A 21841-nucleotide genomic window follows, 5' to 3' on the forward strand; every position below is an offset into this window, starting at 1 on the left:
CCCACATAAACAGTTACTGTCAGATACTATAAAAGTTTGAGATGATTTGTTCAGAGAAAACTATAACTTGTTTACAAGTTTATTATCCTTTTTAAACACTGTTTAAATGTAAAATGTTTCAAATATATATATTTTTTTGATTAATGACATGAAAATGTAATGTATCATTTGTCCTGTTCATTTTAAACTCACTAAATGTCAGTTTGTGTTAGGAATCCTGTCCAGTCTATGCTGACATTACAAGTGTGACATTACAAGAGTGAGCTCAGTTATCACGTACACGCTATGTATGTGCCCTTTTCCTGGTCTTGGCATGAGACCAGAACTCCAGACCAGTCAATCGCTCGTTCTCACAAACTTCAACTTATTTTTAGTCCTTGTTACATCATTCCACTGTGATATTGCAAGTTTCTGTTTTCCAAGTTAACCAAGTACTCTGTTACCCTTAACACAGCTCAGTAATGAATGTTAATATGTATCATTTATCTCTAAAAAGGTTTCATTGTGTAATTTCCACAGTTCAATGTTCTTTTGATTTTGACCCTGAAAATCTATGAATATTTGCTCCAGCCATTTGACTTGTTTGCAGACCCAAAGTAGCAGTGTTAAAGGCACTCTGACCTCACATGTTTTTTTATTCTTAATTTGAATCCTGCACAGGTTATAGGCAGACATATAGAGCTGTGTATTTCCCATTTTTTTCCTCTTCTGTTATATGTTTAGACTTCAGGACCATATATGACATTATAGCCTATCCTGAAATGAGTCATACCATCCCCTTCATCTAGTCCACACCCAAACCAATTTTATTATAGGATTATCACACATGATGAATAATATAGACAAGAGAGGTATGAAAGATGGTCCAGGGAATATGGGGCCAAGTGGATGCGTTATGGGAGTGTCTCATAACACACACATAGGAGGCCATGCTTGATTGGAGGAACTGCACTTGCCATCGGCTGGTGCAAGTTTCGATGGTGCATCTAAAGACATGCCAATCGGTATTTCAGATGCTGAAGGTGGGTGTCTCAGTCCTGGTCATTAAGGACAAACTGATGTACACCAGGGAAGGACAAGGCGTTTGCAAAAAGCTGCAGAGGGCGGCCGCCAAAAGATGCAGACACGGATTATCTAAATTATCACATATACATTAGACATCACAGAAAAAACAAAGCTAAAAATTGTTACAGTTAGATGGAATCTCTAATCCAATTATTACATAAATTACTTATAAGTCACTTGTGACGGTAGCTGGATTTCAGTTGTGAAATTGAATAATATAGCCAGCAAGTTCACAAAGAAGAAACATTTGGAGCATTTTTAGTGCAAAATATGTTTTATTAAATTTGTTAAGAGAGAATAAAAACAACACACACATTCAAGAACATAAACAAGTCCATCATAGAGAAAAACAACATAAAATGCAGATACACTGGGAAAAATATAAAAATAACTTTTAAAAACATATTTGGAGCATTGTTAGACTGCTGTACAGTGACTTTGTTATGTAAATTAAAATGCATTTTATATATATATTTATAAATAAAGAGAAGGACACTAATCAATTGATCCAAAAGTGGAAAAATTGGAGCTCTGATAGTAGGAACATGAACAGCAACATGGAGCATACAGTAGTCAACGTTGTGTTCTACACATGATTCTCTGAAGAAATAGCGCACACCAATGAAACGTGTCTAAAACGATAGCCTAATTACCTGCCAATAGTGATTTTTTTTCTTTAATCTTTCTTGCAATAGGCTGGTAATACCATAACCATAACTAAGACTACATTACTGGAGGGTTGTCTTTTTTTTTTTTTTTTTATGTTTTTGTTGCATATGTGTTGGATTAGTTTATTAGAGAATGTATTAATTGCCTTGAGTGGGTGGAATAAGAGTAAAGGGAGGCATCCACTACACGATTTTAGCAGGCGATTGAACGATAACGACGTCGTTATCGTTCAATCATTTAAAAATCGTGCAGTGTTTGGTTGTTAACGATCAATGATGCGCGCTCACGCTGGTCGTTTGATCGTCTCGTCAGTCGACCGAACATGCAGGTCAATTTCACTTGATCTATTAAGATAGTTTGCAAATCGTTCAGACTGAAAGATAAAATTTCAAGGGAAAATCGTTTAGAGATTGGACAGGGAGTAGATCGTCTAGTGGATGTGCCCCTTAAGACTGTTTTGGCAATTTGTATGGTGGCAATTTGAATGATCAAATAAAAAATATTGCCCCAAAAGGGGGATATTAATGGGCATTCTCACCATATACTGTATGTATAAAAAAAACCTCATTGATCACAATTCCTCCAATATGTTGTGGGGGGTTGAGGGCATATTGAGTGTAATTTTGTAGGAACTATGGGCCTGATTCAGCGAGGATCGCAACTGCAACAGCATATGCAGATGGCCGATTGTTGCTTATTGCACATGCGTATGCATCACAGTGCGCGTGCGCGAATGCCTCACTGCGATCGGAACTGCGATCTCAGTGACTACACAGACCCATCGCAGAGTGATTGACAGGAAGTACCGCTTGGGGGTGGTCAACGAAATGGACGTGTTACAGTACATTTGAACGCCGTTGCAGGGACATGCATAAATTAGCCACTGTGATGCCATAAGCAGCCTGAGCTCTCACTGCGTACCGGAAGGTTAGCAATTTCTGAGTAAGGTCTGACCTTGTGTAAGCGTGCGTGAGGCTGCGATGGTACTGATGGTTCGCAGTCTTGCTAAGTATTACGGATGTGTGCAAGGTAAGGTGGGCGTCCTTATGTTGTGCTGTGACAGCATAACGATGGCAGAGGATTAGCATATCTTTGCAGCGAGACTGTGTGCGTAATCACAGTGGCGATTGCACTTGCCATCCGTACTGAATCAGGCCCAATGTACCATCTGATGTTCACCTTTGTAAGCATTTTCTTTCACAGCTGTATTAATGACTTTATTATATGCTAGCAAATCCTTTATCATGCTTGCCGACCCAACGAGATCCCCAGATCCTGTTCCCATGCTTGTTCAAACGGTTCTATAGCTGTAGAGAAAGATGAGACAATGGTGCCATACAATAAAAGTTTAGAGCCAGAGCCACCAGTGTTATACATAAATTATATTTGCATTCACTCTGGGTTAAGATTGTAGTTTAGAAGAGATCGAAGTTTAGAAGATTATTTTAGCAATAGTATGAAACTTTTCAGTTGAATGTAGTAATACTTGAGTGCAGAAGGTCATATTTTTCCCAGAGGTCTGCAAAAGAATTTGGAGCAAATTTAATGTGAAAACTATTTTTAATTATACGAATGTGTTGCATGTTTTACTCGGTGGTTTATTATGGGTTTGATCTAGGTAGAAGAGCTGAAAAAGCAACTAATGGAAGCCAATTCTACCCTGGAGAATGCCCAAAAAGAACATGCCCAGTGCAGTCAAGATCTTGGTGGTGAACTCCAGCAGTTACATGTAAGAAAGCAGTATGTGATCCTCATTATGTTTAAGTTCCGGAACTACCACTTATGGTATTATCCTATTCTGCTTAATTAAACTGAATATCATGAAAGTATTAAAGAGCTGTAGAAGAGATATAAAACATTTGTAAAAGAATAGGCCTTGAACTTGCTGATTTTATTAACATTACAATTTAACTTATAGGAAGCCTTAAAAATGTGTGAAAAACAGCTGAGCTTGGAAAAAGAGCACATCCAACGATTACGGGAAAGGGAAACGGTGAACTGCCTCACCAATGAACACTTACGTAGAGAGTTGATTGAACGTAGCATGGAGGTAGATCGGCTTCAAGCAATAGTGAATATGGTGAAGGAAGAGAGCCAGCAGAAGGCAGAACAACAGGTCTTATATTTTGTAGTGTTTTTATTCTGCTGTGATTTTGTCTGAATTTTATTATTTTAACTAAAGGGGAAATGTCACAGTGACCAGTTTCATCCCGAATTTCCTCATCTCCTCCTTTTTATCCGTTGAGAAAGTTATGTGACTGCCGATGTCTGTGAACAAATAAGGCTAAGTAGTAATGAGTATCTCTCCTGACCCAGCTACAGTATATCCATGTTGGTATTTCTGCTTTGTTAAGGAAAGTAGTATGTATTATATTATTTCACTGCACTATATTTCTCCCACCATAAAATGATATGGAGACAGTCCTATGCAGGCAGGATGCTTATAGAGCTTATTATGCTCCAGCGTCCTTTGCCGATCACTCGATGCTGTGCAGTCAGTGTTAAATATGACCTGTTCTGTACGTGGCAGGTTCTGGTTTAAAAAAAGTGGCTGGTCAAACTGTAAGGGGAAAAGAGAATGTCTTCATTATATTGGTTCACTTGGAAGAGAGGCAGGAAGTGACACCAGTATGTTAATGTCATACTGGGCAGAACTATGTCACTTGCTCACCAGCCCTGTACTCTTGTTTAGAGTGACAATCAGAGCCGCAAAGAGGAATCTTGGGTTCCATTGTGGCTGTGACTGTACAGACTCCCTGGGCTGCAGAAAAACCAATGTTGCATGCATAACCTAGAAGAGATGGGACAGCACGAACCAGTAGGGAGCTAACACATACTGCATCTCCCATGGAGCTGTAAATGGCCACTACAATAACCACCAGGCATCCTGACCTGATGTAAAGCTTATGGGCAGTTGTGCCAGTAAGTAGTTTTCAAATCAGGCTTAATGCATTTTCAGCTTGTCTGGCCAGCTGCTATACATACTGATAAGCATGTTATGTGCCAGACTTAATGGTGCCTCTCCCGAACCAGGCAAGAAGGAGGGGGACAGTTCCTCATTCATGCATTAGATCTCCCTTCTGAACCCCTAAGTTTCCTTATATATTATATATTATATCAGTATGTGACATGTCAAGCAACGCCAAGACAAGACAAAACAAAGTAGGCATTTCATCTAACTTTTAAATGATTGAAAGATTGTTCATCTATTTTTCCATAAAAGTTCTTCTCACATTCAAAGTCAGTGATTTGGATCAGTAAATAAACAGAAAATACAGATAGTCATTATTGCTATTTATAAAATTATTTCCACTTAGATCTTGAATGCTGAGCGAGGCACAGGTTTGTTTAAAAGAATATTGAAAGGGTTCTTGTGTGCACAACATAAATGGAAGCCATTGATCTCATCAAAGTGTATGACTAAGGTGGTGTACACTTTAGGTGATATATTGTTCCAACGCGAATCGGAATAATATATCGTCCATATTAGTCAGTGTGTATGCTCAATTGCGCATTCACAACGTCGTCCCATCTGATGTCCTGCATGTCAGATGGGATAACCAGGCTGATAACGATATGGAGGTATGGAAGGGTATATCACGTGGTCGTACACCAGATCGTGCAGTGTGTATGGACGCGCGATACATCGGGGGTGTCGGGTTGGCTGGGATACACTTCATTCTGATGTGTACCCGGCCTGAGTGGTTTATATTTTGTTTTGATTTTTTTTGTGTTTCTTTTGATTTTATACTGGTTAATAGGTGAGGTCAAACATAGACACTTAGAGTAGTTAAGATCAGCATTGTATTGTCATTGCCAGTGCTTTAGACAACATATACAGGCTTTTATATATTTATTATGTATATTATAGCACTATTGTACACCTCAAAAAAAAAAAAAAAAGTTGCAAGATATTTTAAAATGATCCCTATTTTCTTGTAATTTCCTTAACAAGATAATAACTATTAAGGAGAAAACGGCTAGTCTCAACTTCACCTCGTCCCAGCTAGTGTCCATGAAAGATGCATTGCAGAAAACAGCGGATGAGATAGCAGTCAAAACCCAGAGCCTGGAGAATGCTGAGAAAAGGGCAACAGAATCAAAAGACCTCCTGGTCGAGAAAGATAAAGCATTAAAGAGTGCTGTTGGAGAGCTGAAGAAACTGCGTTTGTATGCTGAAGACAGAAGGCGCGAGTTGCAGCAGCTGAAAATTGACACAGAAAAGATATCTGAGATACAGAAAGACTCGGATACACTAAAGCTGCTTTTGGTGGAAAAGGATAACATGATAACAACTCTTCGTGGCCAGATTGGAGCCATTACTCAGATGATTGGACAGCGGAACCAGAAACTAGGTGCACTGGAAGCAGAACGGTCTCGGCTATTAGAGGAAGTAACTGTTAGAAAAGCTGAAATACAGGAAGTAATGGTAAGACCATGTCCTAAATGTCCAACACTTGCTTCATAGAGATAAACAGTAAGAAAACACACTTTCCTTAATTTACATATAAATACCATTTCTAGCAAACGCAAAAAAGTACCTCTGAAATATAGAAATATATGAAAAAATGTAAAAAAATCTGAAACCCCTGACATTTTAACTCCATGTATAGTATATTGTGCTACAATGCAAAATAAACTGTACACATGTATAAGGGAAGGTGTACAAAGGATTAATAAAGTAACCAAAATGTACATGATAAAGAGGATTTAAAAAAAAAAAAAAAAAAACTAATAATGGATGTATATTTATACTACTTTTTATGTGCCTGTCCATTTCTAAAGCCCCACAATTCCAGGCACAAGAAATTAATGTAATTATTTCTACCCAAGAAATTAACATTCAAAGCACGCTTCCCTGCATACAGTAGGCTTTTCAAGGTTACTTGCTTGATATAAAAAATATTAAATATTAGCAAAAATGTTTCCTTAATCATATATGTGGTTTTGTTTAATTGATATTTCAGTCCTCAGTGCCCTCCAGAGAAATTTTTGCCAGCTGAGTGGCATTAAGAGTAGACGGGTCGGGGCAGTGTAATACTTTACAATAATGAAAAATATTGAAATCTTAATATTGACTTGAACTCAAGATTAACAATTATAAATTAAATAATGTTTAAAGACCCTTGGAGATATTGCCTACTTGCTAGCTGAATACAGATATAATTGTGTCCAGCAATGCACGCTGAGACACAGTGCTGTACGCTGAGACACAGTGCTGTACGCTGAGACACGGTGCTGTACGCTGAGACACGGTGCTGTACGCTGAGACATGGTGCTGTACGCTGAGACACGGTGCTGTACGCTGAGACACGGTGCTGTACGCTGAGACACGGTGCTGTACGCTGAGACACGGTGCTGTACGCTGAGACACGGTGCTGCACGCTGAGACACGGTGCTGCACGCTGAGACACGGTGCTGCACGCTGAGACACGGTGCTGCACGCTGAGACACGGTGCTGCACGCTGAGACACGGTGCTGCACGCTGAGACACGGTGCTGCACGCTGAGACACGGTGCTGCACGCTGAGACACGGTGCTGTACGCTGAGACACGGTGCTGTACGCTGAGACACATTGCTGTACGCTGAGACCCAGTACATGTCTACACTCTCCGTCAATGCTTTCTGCAATGTGTGCATAATCCAAAAAGTGTCCTGCCTCTTAAGGATGGGTGAGGGATCTCTGTTACTGTGCCTGTCATAGTAACATAAGCGCAGCACAATCCTGATTTTGTCCGTCAGACCCCTGGAGCAGGATAGTGCTGGATGGCATGTAAAATAAGCGGGGTGGAGCACCCAGGAAATTGATCCTGAGGAGAACATGGAGTCATTTGAATTGGTAGTATGTAAATAATCTATGGCTGGTTATTTCCATGTTGACTTTATAGACAACAGCAGATAAGAAAGCTGCGAGAATCTTTGAGCTGGAAGAAATATGCACAGTGCTGGAGCTGGAGAAAGCCAAACTGACCAATTCAAGCGCTAAGAAGGCTCTAGCAGCCAAGAAACTGAGAAAAGACAAAGAAGAACTTATGGCTGAGCTCAGAGAAACCAGGAGTGATCTCACAAACTTAGCTGGTAAGGGACTGCATACGCTGATCCTGCTATATACAGTCACTTAACAATATAATTTATATATGTGTTCCTCCTATGTGTCTCCACCAGGATCTAGCTGGGTATCACAGGTAATCTCCCTTGTTCTATGCTGTAGCTCATGCCAACCAACAGCACTGATCAGCAGCACAGGGAAAAATGACAATTCTTTGAGACAGAGCGAAAGTTGCAGCTCCACAATGCAGATATTTATTTCAGCTGTTATACCATAAACTAAGTGCTAATTGTTTTTGTTATTTTGCAAAATTAGCAACTTTGACTGTTCTAAACTTATGTTTAATCATGAGTATAATATAAACAACTTCACCTGTAGCCCTTGAAGGATTACACAGTACATTTTATATTCACTCACTGAAACAGACGCAGGGCCTGATTCAGCAGCGATCGCAATTGCAACTACGTATGCAGATCGAGCGATTGTTAGCCATTGCGCATGCACAGAAGCCACACTGCGCGTGCGCTGCGATCACACTGCGATTACGCACACACAGAGGAATCCATCGCAGAGTGAGTGACAGGCTGTCAGCGTTTGGGGGAGGTGACGGGGGAGTGGTTGGAAAAACGCAGGAGTGTCTGTCCGTTTGAACTCTGTTTCATGGGCGTGTATAAATTAGCCACTGCGATTGCATACGCAGCATGAGAGCTCTCTGCGTGTGACATGACTTGTAGTTTCTGCAGCTGGTCAGACCTGCTGTAAATGCTGCGTGACTGGCCGATGTGCGTCGATGGTACCAATATTTACGCAGGAGTGCGAGGTTGGACGGATGTGAGAAAGCAGCAGTGGGCTTCTTTATGCTGGCTGAGCTGTGGCAGGCATTAGCATATTTTCGCAGCTGTGTTGCGTGCAATTTCGCAATTGCGATCCGTACTGAATCAGGCCCATAGTTCATTATTATCCCGTATATAACACGTCTGTGTTAGTTCTCACAATAATGTCCTCAACCAAAGTATTTTAATAGTATGCTGCAATATACAAGAAGGTACAAGATGGACATTCCAGGGTCCATGGAATATAGAGCAAACCTGTTGCCTCAAGTTCCTTTGCCTCCTGCTAAGATCATACTTACAGCAGAATGGGGGAGGGCTGAGGCCAACTACAGCTGTACTTTTATAATCCACAAATGGTATGTAGTGCCATAAAAGGCTCAGTCTGTTCAAGGAGCATCCGGATAACATCAGTGTGTCAGGGAGAGTGCTAGACTGTTTTTTTGCTATTTCATTCCCCTTAGATTTCCATGTGCTTTACAGTTTATTTTGTTTATAAAGTATTGACTTTTGAGCATGAGGTTACATCCTTAATTTCGAAAAGCTTATGCGTACAGCTGAAAGCTGTTTTTCCTGCAATCGTACCTGTCTATATTATGTGTCCGTTCAAGCCCTGAAAAATAAACTCACGTCACTGGTTATAAGTTAAGTTTCTTCTACCCTAAAACCTTTATCGTTTACTTTTATGTAGTTCGCAATTTAGACTGATGCCAGTAGCTTCCTCCTTGCCTAAATAGTTGAAGTGATGTTCATGATTGCAAACAGTCAGTAAATTTACTTTCGTTAAAAAAAACAGGTAAAAAATATCTGCCAGTAAGGAAAATAGCAAAATCAGTAAACATGACACACTATTGACACTATTAACATACTATGAGCCACACTAGCAATGTAGATGTTAATAAGACTATGAAATGCTTATTTCCAGTAACTTTTCCCAGCATTCTCTCTATGCAACTACAGGTTTACAGTATATTAACATATGTCATTAAATATTATGTATGCAAATGTTTATAAAATAATCAATTCAGTTAGCTGGTAAACTCCAGCAACGGCACCTCATATTGTGGCCTGACCTCACCCTGGACTCACTGATTTTTGTACAATTACAGCCACTTACTTGCTGGGCCAAGATAATTGCATTGACCCCTTTTGAGTTGTCAACCCAGTCTGCTTGTGGCAGGTAATCTGCTTGTGGCTTGCTGCAAGTGGACTGACATATAGTGCTCCTGTTTACCTTTATTGTCCTACATTAGATCCACTTAGACAGTGTCCTAGAAAGATTTGGGACGTGGCTTACTGAGGTTGTTGAGGGGGACGGTTGAATCGGTTTAATGGGGAAAGTAAAAGCCACACATTGTTTCCTTAGAACTGTTGTCTTAATTTGTTATGATTTTAAAATAGATGTGCAAACTTAATGCATGAGTTTTTGCTTTACAGAAGACTACAAGGCATTGAAGAGGAATTCTCAAAACCAGAATGGAGATAAGGAGCACATGACGACCATACTCAAAATGCAGCTGAAAACAGCAATTGCTGAATTGGAGCAAACCAAATACACTCTGAAGACTGTGGGAGATTGTGATGGTCATGGTAAGATTCGTCAATCATTGTCCAGTCACCTAGCAATGAAAAAAAATAATCTTTCCAGTCTCCATAATGTTCTTGGAATCTTTTATTATTTAATATAACCTTTAAACCACAGGGCAATTTTGAAGAATTATAATGTTTATGCAAATGCTCACAACATATTTTAGATAAATTTGTACTCATGAGTGAAACCTGTTGCGTATGCCAGACTATTTTTATAGGCTTATTACCATTTATCTTATGCTATAATCATGCTCATATTGGACTTACTGTACACATAAATGGGATCTTTCATATGGAATATTTGAGAGCTTCCTGGATTAGGCTTTTTTTTACCCATAGTTTGGAGCCTCTGTCTAAAAATCTAATAAAACACATTTAACAACACCCCTTTATTTCACCGTGCTGCCGCTGGCATTCTCCCTAATGGTTTAGCAGTGCTCCTCACAGTGACAGCAAGTGATCCTGTCTGTGTGTAGGTGGATATTACCAAGCAGAGGAATTATTATTTATTTCTGCTTTACACCCCTATATCACCATTATTCATTAATTTATAGTTACTTACAGATAATCATGTTATTTTCAGCTATTAAAATTGCAACGAGAATGCAAAAGAAAATCACTGCCAAGAGAGAACAGATAGACACACTACAAAGCAGGATTCATTTCTTGGAGGAGGCTCTATCCAATGCAGTAAAGGTATCTTTCTGGTATTGTAGCCCCACATGAAACACGTAAAATAATAATAGTTTGTTATTGGGTCTTATCTGTTTGTGGGGTTCTTTGGTGTAGAAATTTGCGGTACGTTAAAATACATTCATTTAAAGCGTGTGTATGACCTAAACATAGTGGAGGCAGCCATATTGTAGGTCAACTAATTTATTCAACCTAGCAGTTTACTTTGAACTAGTAATATCATAGGGATAAGGTGCAAAGTACCACTTGTACGCAGTGACTATATATCCCGGTTTCTCATTCATTTTGGTGACAGGTACACCTTGTTATTTCCCCAAAAAGTTCAGTGTGCTGCATTTAGAGCACTTAGGCCCTGATTCAGAGCCGGACGCTCTTTCAGAGCGCTCGCTCTTAATCAGGACGGGGTTTTGTTTTTTTTAGGAGCTTGCCGCTCGCTAAGCTGTGGGTGCTTAGCGAGCGGCCAGGTCATGGTTGCGACCATCGTGCTTGCGACGAGACCCTTTTGGTAGGGTCTCGTCTACCGCAAGCCCCAGTGAGCTTCCGGCTCTAATAGAGACGGAAGCTCACTACTGACATCACTGGTGATGTCAGTAGGGCCGCCCTCAAATGGCAGGTGTTCCTTTGGAAACGCCTCCGTTTGTCCAGCCACCCCCCCACCCCGCCTACAGAACGGGGCGAGCTGTCGATCAACATCAACAGCCGCCCCGTTTTGCTGCGAGCCCCGGAGCGAGTGATTTCTCACTCGCTCCGGGGCTCGCGCACACGCGCAGTACTCACGCCGCACGTGCGCACTGCCCGGACATCGACCAGCTTGCGAGCGGGTCTGAAACAGGCCCTTAGTTACATGGCAAGCAATACTGAGCAGATATTTAATTTGCAGGCAATTCTTTTTGATATGGTAGTACCAATGAGAGTCTGTAAAAATCTGCTTCTGGATACGGCTCTTGGCACCAATGTTCCAATGCATGAATTAGCACCATAGACCCCTTCATAAAGGTTAAAGTGCTCCATTTACCAGAATGCAGTAATGAAGAACTGGCAGATTGTAAGCTATGTTACTGAACTGCTTGATTCAATAGTCCGTAGTCTATATTGCTCAGGTCGGTCTTCCTGGCTATTTATTTTCTCTATATTCTCTATATGTACACAAAAAAACAGACCACACCCCCTTACATTTCAAAAACGTAATGCATCATTTTTAATGTAGGTAAATAACCTCTAAATATGAGGCTTACCTTATCACTACCAACTTGATCAGATGCCCTTGTTATATTAGACATGTACTTTGGGGAAATGTTATATTCTCAATGTTGATGTGCAGTGTCGCCGACATTACATGTTTATTTTTGGAAGGATAAACAGCATCAAAAAGTGGAAAAAACAAAGTTAATGCAGGAATGTGGACAAGAAGCAGCTGAGAGGAATAAGCTGTCTAATTTGGTTGAGATCCTCAAATCTGAAAATGATACTCTTAAAGGCAATTTGGCAAGCAGAGAAACACATCTGGACAAGGTAACGGTGTTCTTGTATTTTAAATGCTGTAATAGTACAGTACATTCTTATAATAATATGCACAAGATTTGTGAATTTATTCAAATTGTGAGCATTTTTCTATTCATTAGTTTGAGCGGATGCACATAAATTACTGACAATTACTGAGTCACTGACATAAGGTACTGACCAAACCTTCTTAAAGAGGAACTATCTTTTCCTGGTATCAAACTCTAGTTAATCCACAACTTTCCAGAAGCCCCATTTTATTAACTAGGAGCTAGATGTGCAGTGTAGCGCCAGCTAGCGCCAGCCAACACGCGTGATCTGTTTCCTACTGTGCAACCTATCTGAAGTTCCTATTCAGGGTACTAACTATACATTATCCAATACCTGATTGTCTCCACAACATAAGTCCTGACGAACAAAACAATGGGCCACCAAGTATCCCAGATCTGCAAATAGCCTTGTTTTACATCTGACTAGGACAAACCTCCTAGATACATTGCAGGTCATTTATTAGTCGTAGAAGAAATGCTGACAGCACAGGCAAATGTTGATATGCATTACAAGCAAAAAGACGTGTATGTCACTCCGTATAAGTCCCCTTCTATACTCTTCTGTACTCATATACTGAAATTAAAAATAGATACTGTAAGACAAAAAAATCTTACTGTGTAGATTTTGTAAAATTACCTGCCCCTTAAAGCAACATGCCCACATAGAAGATGTATTCTCTTAAAATACAAAGATAAGCACCTTTTTAAGTATGTATCTAATTTTTCTTAGCTGTCCTTCTAAAAATCATTATCTCCCTTTCATAATCTGTGTAGTAGACAAATGGCTGCCAGGCACAGAGGGAGAATATAACAGCGCTCAGATGGGCATTACAAAACCAAATTGCTCACTTAATCATATGCCATGTGATTCTGGTTGCTATGGTAGTCCAGAATCATACATTTTAACCACTTACCTGGCAAGTTCACCTGGGCTTTTGCTGACACGTTCACATGATGATCAGTCCCGTGCTAACCCATGCTCTGCTGCACTGTGCATCAGGAGTGTGTGTGTGTGGGGGGGGGGGGCAATGCCAAAAGGGAAGGGTATTGCCATGGCGAAGGAGATGTAATGAAGTTAGGGTGATCTTTTGCCACAGAGAGGGTGGGCAGTTATTCACATATAAAGTGACACATTTACGATACTAACACCAATAGACACTGGGGCAGAATGGATTTTGCCACTGGGGATCTACCACCAGTAGGGTGTGGAAGGGTAATGCCACTGGGGAATGGTGGATTTATTGTTGCTGGGGATCTATTGACACTGGGTGAGAGAGGTCATTTTACAATGACACCTATGGACAGTTAAGTGGTTAATAGCAGTCTAACAGATAAAAAAGGAAAATGGTAAATGCCAAGATTCTTGTTATATCCTACCCAGTTATTTATTTAAAAAAAAATACACCAGATTTTGTTCATGGTGTTGCTGAGTGTAGGTGCTTCGTACCAGGGATCCCTGCAACTCCATAGAATGTACTCACTTCTGCTTCAGGCAGGGAGGCCCCAATACGTAGAAGAGTGTGGTCAGGAAGCTATGTGCTGCTACGCTCACAGAGGGGAACATGGCTGTGCCATCTTTTTGGGGGTTTGGATACTCAGGGCCAGATTAACAATGGGGCGGATGGAGCTACAGCTCCAGGCCTCCACATAAAAATAGGCCCATTGTCATGACAACATGATGTTAACTGGCCATCTGCTCTCCACACGCTCAGCCATAAATCATAAGTAGTAAAATTGTATTTCTATTTACCTCACAAAATGAAGGATTTTTTTTCCTTTACATATTTAGGGAGACACTGGGGCTGAGAGTATAGGGGGTACATGCCCACATGGCACTGGTCACGCCTCCTCTGCTTCTCATAATAGGCCCTTGGTCATTTTCAGCTTCAGGCCCATGTGGCCATCAATCCGGCCCTGTGGATACTTTGTAACTCGACCCCTTCCCCATTCTCAGTGCCCCAGACTCCAATGCTGCCTCAGCCAATATTGAAAACCTGGAAAAATGTAAATCCAAACAATGTTTGCTTAGCTTCTAAGGGTAGAAATGATCACAGTACTGTCAATGAAGGGTGGACAAGCAACAGCAGAGGTAAGTTATCTCTTAACTGCAAGGGACCCTGGCATGGAACCCCACAGTTTATCTATATTTGGCAGGGGCGGTGGGTGATTTTCTGACATACAGCCGTCCCACACACTGATTTCCAGAGGAAACTGATGTCAGTCAAATCATTTGATCTTCCACTTTTACCGTGGTTATTAGTACCCACAATACAAATGATGTAAAGGACAGCTGTATGTAGCCAATAAGTCAGGTAAGCGTTCTCCACCTGTGAGGAAGGGGGACTGTAAAAGCATCCTCATCCTTCAGATATGGGCAATCCCCTTTAAAAGCAATAAATACCTTTTTAATGTTTTTTTTCTATTATTATTTTGAATTTTATCAGTGCCTCTCTTCTAATAGAATGTATGAAAAACAGGGGATACATATTGGGATTGGTCAGTGTCCCTATGATGGATCCCCAATTTTTGTCTGTGAGCAATGAGAAAAAATAAATATAAATCCTCCCCCATCTCTTGCAGACTTTGTTGCAGTTGTCAGAATGCCAAACAGTAATCCAACGCCTGGAGCAAGAAGCAATGTGCCTGAGGTTACAGTACACACTGGACTTAAAGGCAAGACACATATTGGGGATAATGTGATATCTATAACTGGGCCAATGCAAATGCCCTTATTGCAGTGCACTATAACCAACACTGAGAAATAATTCTGCCATATAGATTTAAATAGGATGAAATGTATAGTATATAATGTAAAGATGATTTAGTTGAGAATTGTCACCATCTGTTGTAAACCGCTCATTAGAATAGATTTTGCATTGAGTCTGTGTCAGTTGGGCTGCTCTGTATTAGGGTATAAGGGCCTGATTCAGAGCCGTTCACTATTTGTGGTCGTTCGTTCAAAAACAAGGGGTGGCTATTCAAATGATCCGTTCGCAAATTGCAGTCTGTTCCCACCTCTAAGTCTGAACGAGCGAGCAAAACATACGCTCGTTTTTTTGATAAAAACGCCCCCTGGCCGCACGCACCATACGTCATGTCCGCTATTTATTAGATTAATCGAGTACATCGTACAGCGTATGAACTGCTCGCTATTCTTGTGGTTGGTGTTTTCAACCGCTATTTTGCGAGCAGTTCTGAGTTAAAAAAAACCAAGTGACGTGGTCAATGACGCTGCTGTATTAAATATGCACTCCCTTAAAACGCCCGTTTTGACCTTTAAGCACGCCTGCGTTCGGATCTCCACTCCCCGTTTTCAAGCACCTTCCCCTGTTACCACCCACATACGCCTCATTCTGTCACTCAAAATAGCAGGCCCTCGCTATATTGCGTACCAACGATTTTCGGCCGCACTGACTGGTTCGCGCATGCGTACTAAAAACCGTACGCATGCGCAGATGTGCGAACATCGCTCGGAACGAGCGTACTGCCGCTAGCGAGTGGCTCTGAATGAGGGCCTAAGTCTTTCAACCAACACTTTTTTATATACTGTAGGTTTCATTAACTGTTTAAAACCACACCAACATATTTTCGTCTGAGCCCATTTCTTTGTAAGTCTGCCTTATTTTCATTACCTAAGGTTGATTCTGCACATACTCTATAATATGTTCACCTATACATACATGCACTTTACACAGATGAAATCCACATGCTTTAAACACTTTACAGACAAGAAAATACCACACAGATGCTGCAGACTCTGGACGTATAAGCTACACCACGGGTGCCAATGCTGTCTCACATATTATAGGAAGTGTAAAGTAAAGAAAAAAAAATAGTATTACATCCACACAGAGCCGTAGCAAGACTTTTTGGTGCCCTGTGCCAGAAAGAGCATTGGCGCCCCCCTCATTTTTCAAAGGGACATAATGCACCCAAACAAGGGGAATGGCCTCATGGGGAAGGGCCAGGGAAGAGATAGGAGAGGCCAGGAGATGCTGGGGATGAAATAAGAGGAAGCTACACGCAAGAATGATAATAAACAGAAATTTGACAGCCCAAACAGTGCCCCCTGACCTGTGGTGCCCTGTGCGATGGCACCGGCCGCACTACCCTAGCTACGGCCCTGCATCCACAGAAGAGATTGTATTCTCAAACACATGTTGATTATGGCATATATGTGTGCACAGCTTTGTATGTATACAGTAATGAAGCGATGATGCAAAACTGTAACCACTAATAAGTAAAAAAATAAACAAACACTGTGCTTAAATTAAATCAACCTGAAAAAAACAGTGACCAGAGTTGCTCCAGGAGCAGGTAGCTGAACAGCCGCCGGCATTTCAATCCCATTCCATGCTGTACAACCACTATGAATGTGAGTACATTAGCAGCAGTGGCCTCCCCTAGCCTGGACATAGGGGGTGATTCAGCATGCATAGCAGCTTTGCAATTCCGTCCTTGCTGTTATGCAAATGCAGTAGGATGTGTATGACAACCCCTGCTGCATTTGCGTTCCCAGCACTGTGACTGAGGTTGCAGGCTGGGATTTTCGTTATGGTGGACGGCGCCGGGCCGCCGGCCAACTGGCTAAGCCTCAGCTTACTCAGGCTGGCTGGCTTGCAAGGCCCCTGGCCCCGTTCCTGACAGGCAGAGGCATAGAAGGGGCTGTGTGCGATCACGCAGGACCAATTATACACATTTACAGAATGGGTCCTGCGCACTCGCAGTTTCCCGATAATTGTGCAGTGCACTTGCTGCAATGCTGAATTAGCCCCATAGTACACAACTACAGCTGCTTTTATTCGTAAATGTGAGAAAGTACTCTTACGTTTTGACTACTTTTGTACTTGGGGTATCCATGGGTTGAACTGCATTTTGACATTATGGTTGGAGACACAAACATTTATTACAATTGATGCACAGGATAACCAATGACATGCACCTTCATTTCCTAAACAGTACTACCAAAAGACAGTTATGATCTAGTTGCTAAGCACTACATCATCTTTTCCTTGCGCTCTAGTTCACAGATGTCTTCCAATATGTCTCTTATGTGCTTTTTACTCTTTGCATGCAGTATTTATGTACTTGTAAATGTTGGAAACTATATTAGTGAATGTGACCTCTGCCATATTATGTCTGAAAAGAATTTGACATTTGACTCAATATGTTCATAAAAGATTGACATACACGTTGCACAGTGTTCCTCATGTCTGAAGATGAATTGCTAACATTATAAATGTCAGTAATATGATATCAGTGGTTGTTAGTGAGGAGTGTGTCTATGAATAGCATCCCAAGCTTGTTTTGTATAATTTATACATGCTGACTGATGCAATCAATCTATTTAATTACACAAATTGGGGATTTGTATCAGTGTCTATGAACATGAAGAATACATTGTATGTGTACACTTTTCAGGAGCTTAAAGGTCCAGTCTTAGAAGATAAGGCTATGAAACAATTCTATCTAACAGCTCCAGTGTCTTCCCCTTATCCTACTGACCTTCCTGTGCGTGACTATAATCTGCACATCAAGGCAAATAATAATATTACCACGAAGCCTACCGAGGTGAGTAGTATAACTTCTGAAACTGTATACATTATGTACATATGTAGCTTTCACTGTAGTTTAATATTATGTTAAACTAATGCTTTGAAACTGTTCTTTCCTTTACTGTAACTCAAAGATTACCGTGTTATTATGGTTTCCAAGGGCTACTTTGATGTTATTGTTGTGTGTGCATGTATTAATTAGAGCAAACCTAGAAGCTGTGACTTACCAGGGGAACACTGGGCCTGAATACCCAAAATAAGTTCGCTAACAATCTCACGATTGTCTTACCAGCCCGGGGCATGTTTTCCGTATAGCAGGGGGACCCCACTCCTGTCAGGTCTCACTCTGGTTTAGCACTTGTGCATTTAGTTATGAATCTGTATTACCACCTCTAAAACTCACTAACTCACCTGATGCTTCAATGTTTCAGCCATCTGTTAACGATAACATAGCAAAGCCAACTGAGGATGTCATAAATCTTTCAGACAGTTTATCTTCATTGCCTTATAAAGAAGAGGCTACTTTGAAACTAAGAAAGCGCATTGACCAGACCTCAGAACACGTTTCCAAGTAAGAATAAGTCACTTTATGGATGTAACAGAATCCCTACTTATATGTATTGCGTGAAGCTATTTCCAGCACCTCTGTACATTTTCCACTACTGAGGGTATATTTGAGGAGCAAGCACAGCATCTATACTTTTGTTTAGATGGATAGCATAAATTAATGATAAAAGCACACAAAACAACTATATAGGTTGCTGTTATTTTTGCGACATATATATGTTGGATCTATGTCACGTGGACCTGAATGGCTCCTTTGGGTCCTCATCTGATTATCCGTATAGTTTATGGTGCTTTTGCATATCCTTGTGGCATCCTTGTTATGAAATTATGTAATTCATTGCTTCTATACCCATTGATTGAATCTGAATCATAACTTGGTATGTGTAATTTTTCATATCTGCCATAATTATTGTATGTGATATTCTTTTATTTGGTTATGGTCGTAACTTTTCAAAACTTCAATAAATATTACGCAAGTTTTTTATAAAAAATTTTAAAAAGCGCACACAAATTTTTTTTATTTATTTTCACAGAGAAGCCCTTATAATAGACCTAACTGATTCCAGTTCAAGGCCGGAAAGTTTTAGTAGGTGAGTGATATGATGATTAATTCAAAGTGATATTTTCTGTTGCAAACAGATGGGTAAATGAATTTGGCCATTTCAGAAATTTGCCTCCAAATAATTAATTGAAAAATCTTCCTGTTTTAATAAATATGATTCTATTTATTTACTCCCCATGGATAACTGGGTAATTTACAAAACCGTTATACTCTATCACTGAATTGTCATTGCTCTATTTCTATAATACACACACAAACAAAACTCTTGTGTGTGTATAAATGAGTTCTTACAAAGATGTGTCCTCATACATCTAGCCTGGCATGGGTGAGCCTCCAGGTCTTGCGCGACTCAGCATCAGGCGTCTTTTTTCGCTGAAAATAAGTTGCAATGTGATGTGACTAGGACACACCAGCAGACTGTGCTGATTAATGTGATAAGCAGCACTTGTATATCTCTGTGCACCTGAGTCTGTATATGAACCACAATGGAGATTGGAATGAAAACAGCTGCGGCTGCTACATTGTAGCACTTCGTATACAGATTCACAGACTCATTCGCACACAGATATATGTTGCATATCAAATTAATCAGCACAATCTGCTGGTGCGTCCAAAAAATAGTCGCCCAGTGCTAGCAGATTCTGACGGGACCTGGTGCACCATGAGGAGCTCTTTAGTACAACTGCAGCAAAGATGTATAAGGAGTCAAGGACACATCTGTATATACTGCACCCACCTATTATTTGCCAAGTTTACTAAAAAATTAAAGTATTAAATAAAACAATTAAATAAATAAATAACAGAATTTTCAAATAATATTTTAGTGGACAAAACATTTCTTAAAATTATACTTCACTTTACAAAATAAAAATAAAACATTTTCTTTTTAACTGATCTACTGTAGCCCAAATTTTTTTTAAATTACCTAAAACACACTGCCCATTATTTATTCATATATATATATATATATATATATACATACACAGTGGCGTAACTAGGGCAGGGCGAGCAGGGTGCGTGCCCTGGGTGCTGTGGGACCGGCGACGCGGGGGGGCGCCGCTGGCCACGGTCCGGGCCGCAGTGAGTGCGGTCAGCGCTACACATTTACACAGGACCGGCGCCAGGCTTCCAGCGCCGGTCCTGTGCTACACACATGAGCCCGTTCCCTCCCCCTGAGCGCTTGCCCAATAGCGCCAGGAGGCAGGCTCAGGCTGTGCATAACACACGCATCGACGCCAGCGCTGGCGGCGATGCGTGTGTTAAACAGCAGCCAATGAGAGTCAGACAGACTCTCATTGACAGCTGCAGCACCCACTGCAAGAGCCGGACTTCCGTCTGGCTCCTGCAGTGGGTAATGGGACAGACGTCATGACATCATGACGTCTCTCCCATAATGCTGAGCGCGCCAGCCCGGGAGGACTGGCAGGCGGCGGCAGGAGAGGTGTCGCGGTCCGGAGCAGCAGCGTGGACTCAGGTAAGTATGTTTCTATATATTTTCTTTTAAAAACCTGTCAGCACTACTGGGGGCACAACTGGGGAGGGGGGTGGCTACCACTGGGGGGACCTCTACTGGGGTGGGGGCACAACGGGGGGAGGGTGGCTACCACTGGGGGCACCATTATTGGGAGGACCTCTACTGGGGGGGGGCTATTACTGGGTATTGGGAGGACCTCTACTGGGGGGGCTATTACAGGGAGCACTTAATCAGGAGGGGGAACCGCAACTGGGGACCACTACTTGAGGGGGGGGGAACTACTACTAGGGGCATTATAAATGGGGCCTACTACTAGGGGCACTGCACTGGGGGGACCACAACTGGGGGCAATAACAGGAAGGACCACTACAGGGACCACTGGACTGGGGGCCTGCATCAGGTGGCCTACTACTGGGGGCACTACTGCTGGGGGCACTATATAAATGGCTTACTGCTAGGGGCACTGCGGAGACCACTACAGGGGGCACTAGATAGGGGGGATCACTACTGGGTGCCTGCATAAGGGGGACCACTACTGGGAAAACTGCATGGGGGGGACTACTGCTGGGGGCACTATATAAAGGGCACTGCATAGGGGGGGTGACTACTACTGGGGGCACTATATAAAGGGCACTGCATAAGGGGATACCACTACTGGGTGCACTGCATTGTGGGGACTGCTACTGGGGGCATTGCATAAGTGGGAACACTACATAGGGCACTGAGAAAGGGGAACTAATTGGGGGCTGTATAAGGGAGACCACTACTGGGGATACTGTATAAGGGGCACTACTATGGGCCTGCATAAGAGGGACCACAACTGCAAACTGGGGGTACTGTATAAGGGGTACTACTGGGATTAAGGTGCATATGGATAGGAATGTTCAGCGTGAAAATAAAGGGGTGTGTCATGTTGACACGCCCCATTTTTAAGTGACCACGCCCATTTTTTTCCCGCGCACATATCGGGATTTTGGGGGGGGGGTTAAGATAATTCGTTAATCTGTATATGAACATTCCCCATGAGGAGGGAATGCAGGCAATTAGGGATATGATCACCACCAGTCAACAGTATGATGGACCACCAGTCGATTTTGTCATGTTATTGATAAATATTATATTACATAAAAATTATTTTTTATTTGATAACACCTTTTACTTGCAATGCCGGGGAACCGTGATGGGTTCGAACATGGCCCCGGCGTATGCTAATTTATTCATGCATGAGTACGAAAAG

General features: G+C 41.5%; 1 protein-coding gene across 3 annotated transcripts in view; it reads left to right on the forward strand.

The window, feature by feature from the left end:
- Window positions 1-21841, forward strand: part of LOC148508125 (coiled-coil domain-containing protein 158-like) — a 100369-nt gene that overhangs the window by 49409 nt on the left and 29119 nt on the right. For all 3 annotated transcript variants that reach the window (XM_088445016.1, XM_088445018.1, XM_088445017.1), the window contains exons 9-19: window positions 3353-3463; window positions 3653-3850; window positions 5690-6163; window positions 7623-7812; window positions 10051-10203; window positions 10787-10899; window positions 12250-12408; window positions 15027-15119; window positions 17868-18017; window positions 18433-18572; window positions 19102-19158. In XM_088445016.1, the coding sequence (XP_088301142.1) occupies window positions 3353-3463; window positions 3653-3850; window positions 5690-6163; window positions 7623-7812; window positions 10051-10203; window positions 10787-10899; window positions 12250-12408; window positions 15027-15119; window positions 17868-18017; window positions 18433-18572; window positions 19102-19158 (1838 nt within the window). The remainder of the gene's footprint in view (window positions 1-3352; window positions 3464-3652; window positions 3851-5689; window positions 6164-7622; window positions 7813-10050; window positions 10204-10786; window positions 10900-12249; window positions 12409-15026; window positions 15120-17867; window positions 18018-18432; window positions 18573-19101; window positions 19159-21841) is intronic.

The sequence above is a fragment of the Taudactylus pleione genome, unplaced genomic scaffold (genome assembly GCF_031769625.1).
Source record: "Taudactylus pleione unplaced genomic scaffold, aTauple2 ptg000376l, whole genome shotgun sequence".
In the NCBI taxonomy this organism is placed as follows: Eukaryota; Metazoa; Chordata; class Amphibia; order Anura; family Myobatrachidae; genus Taudactylus; species Taudactylus pleione.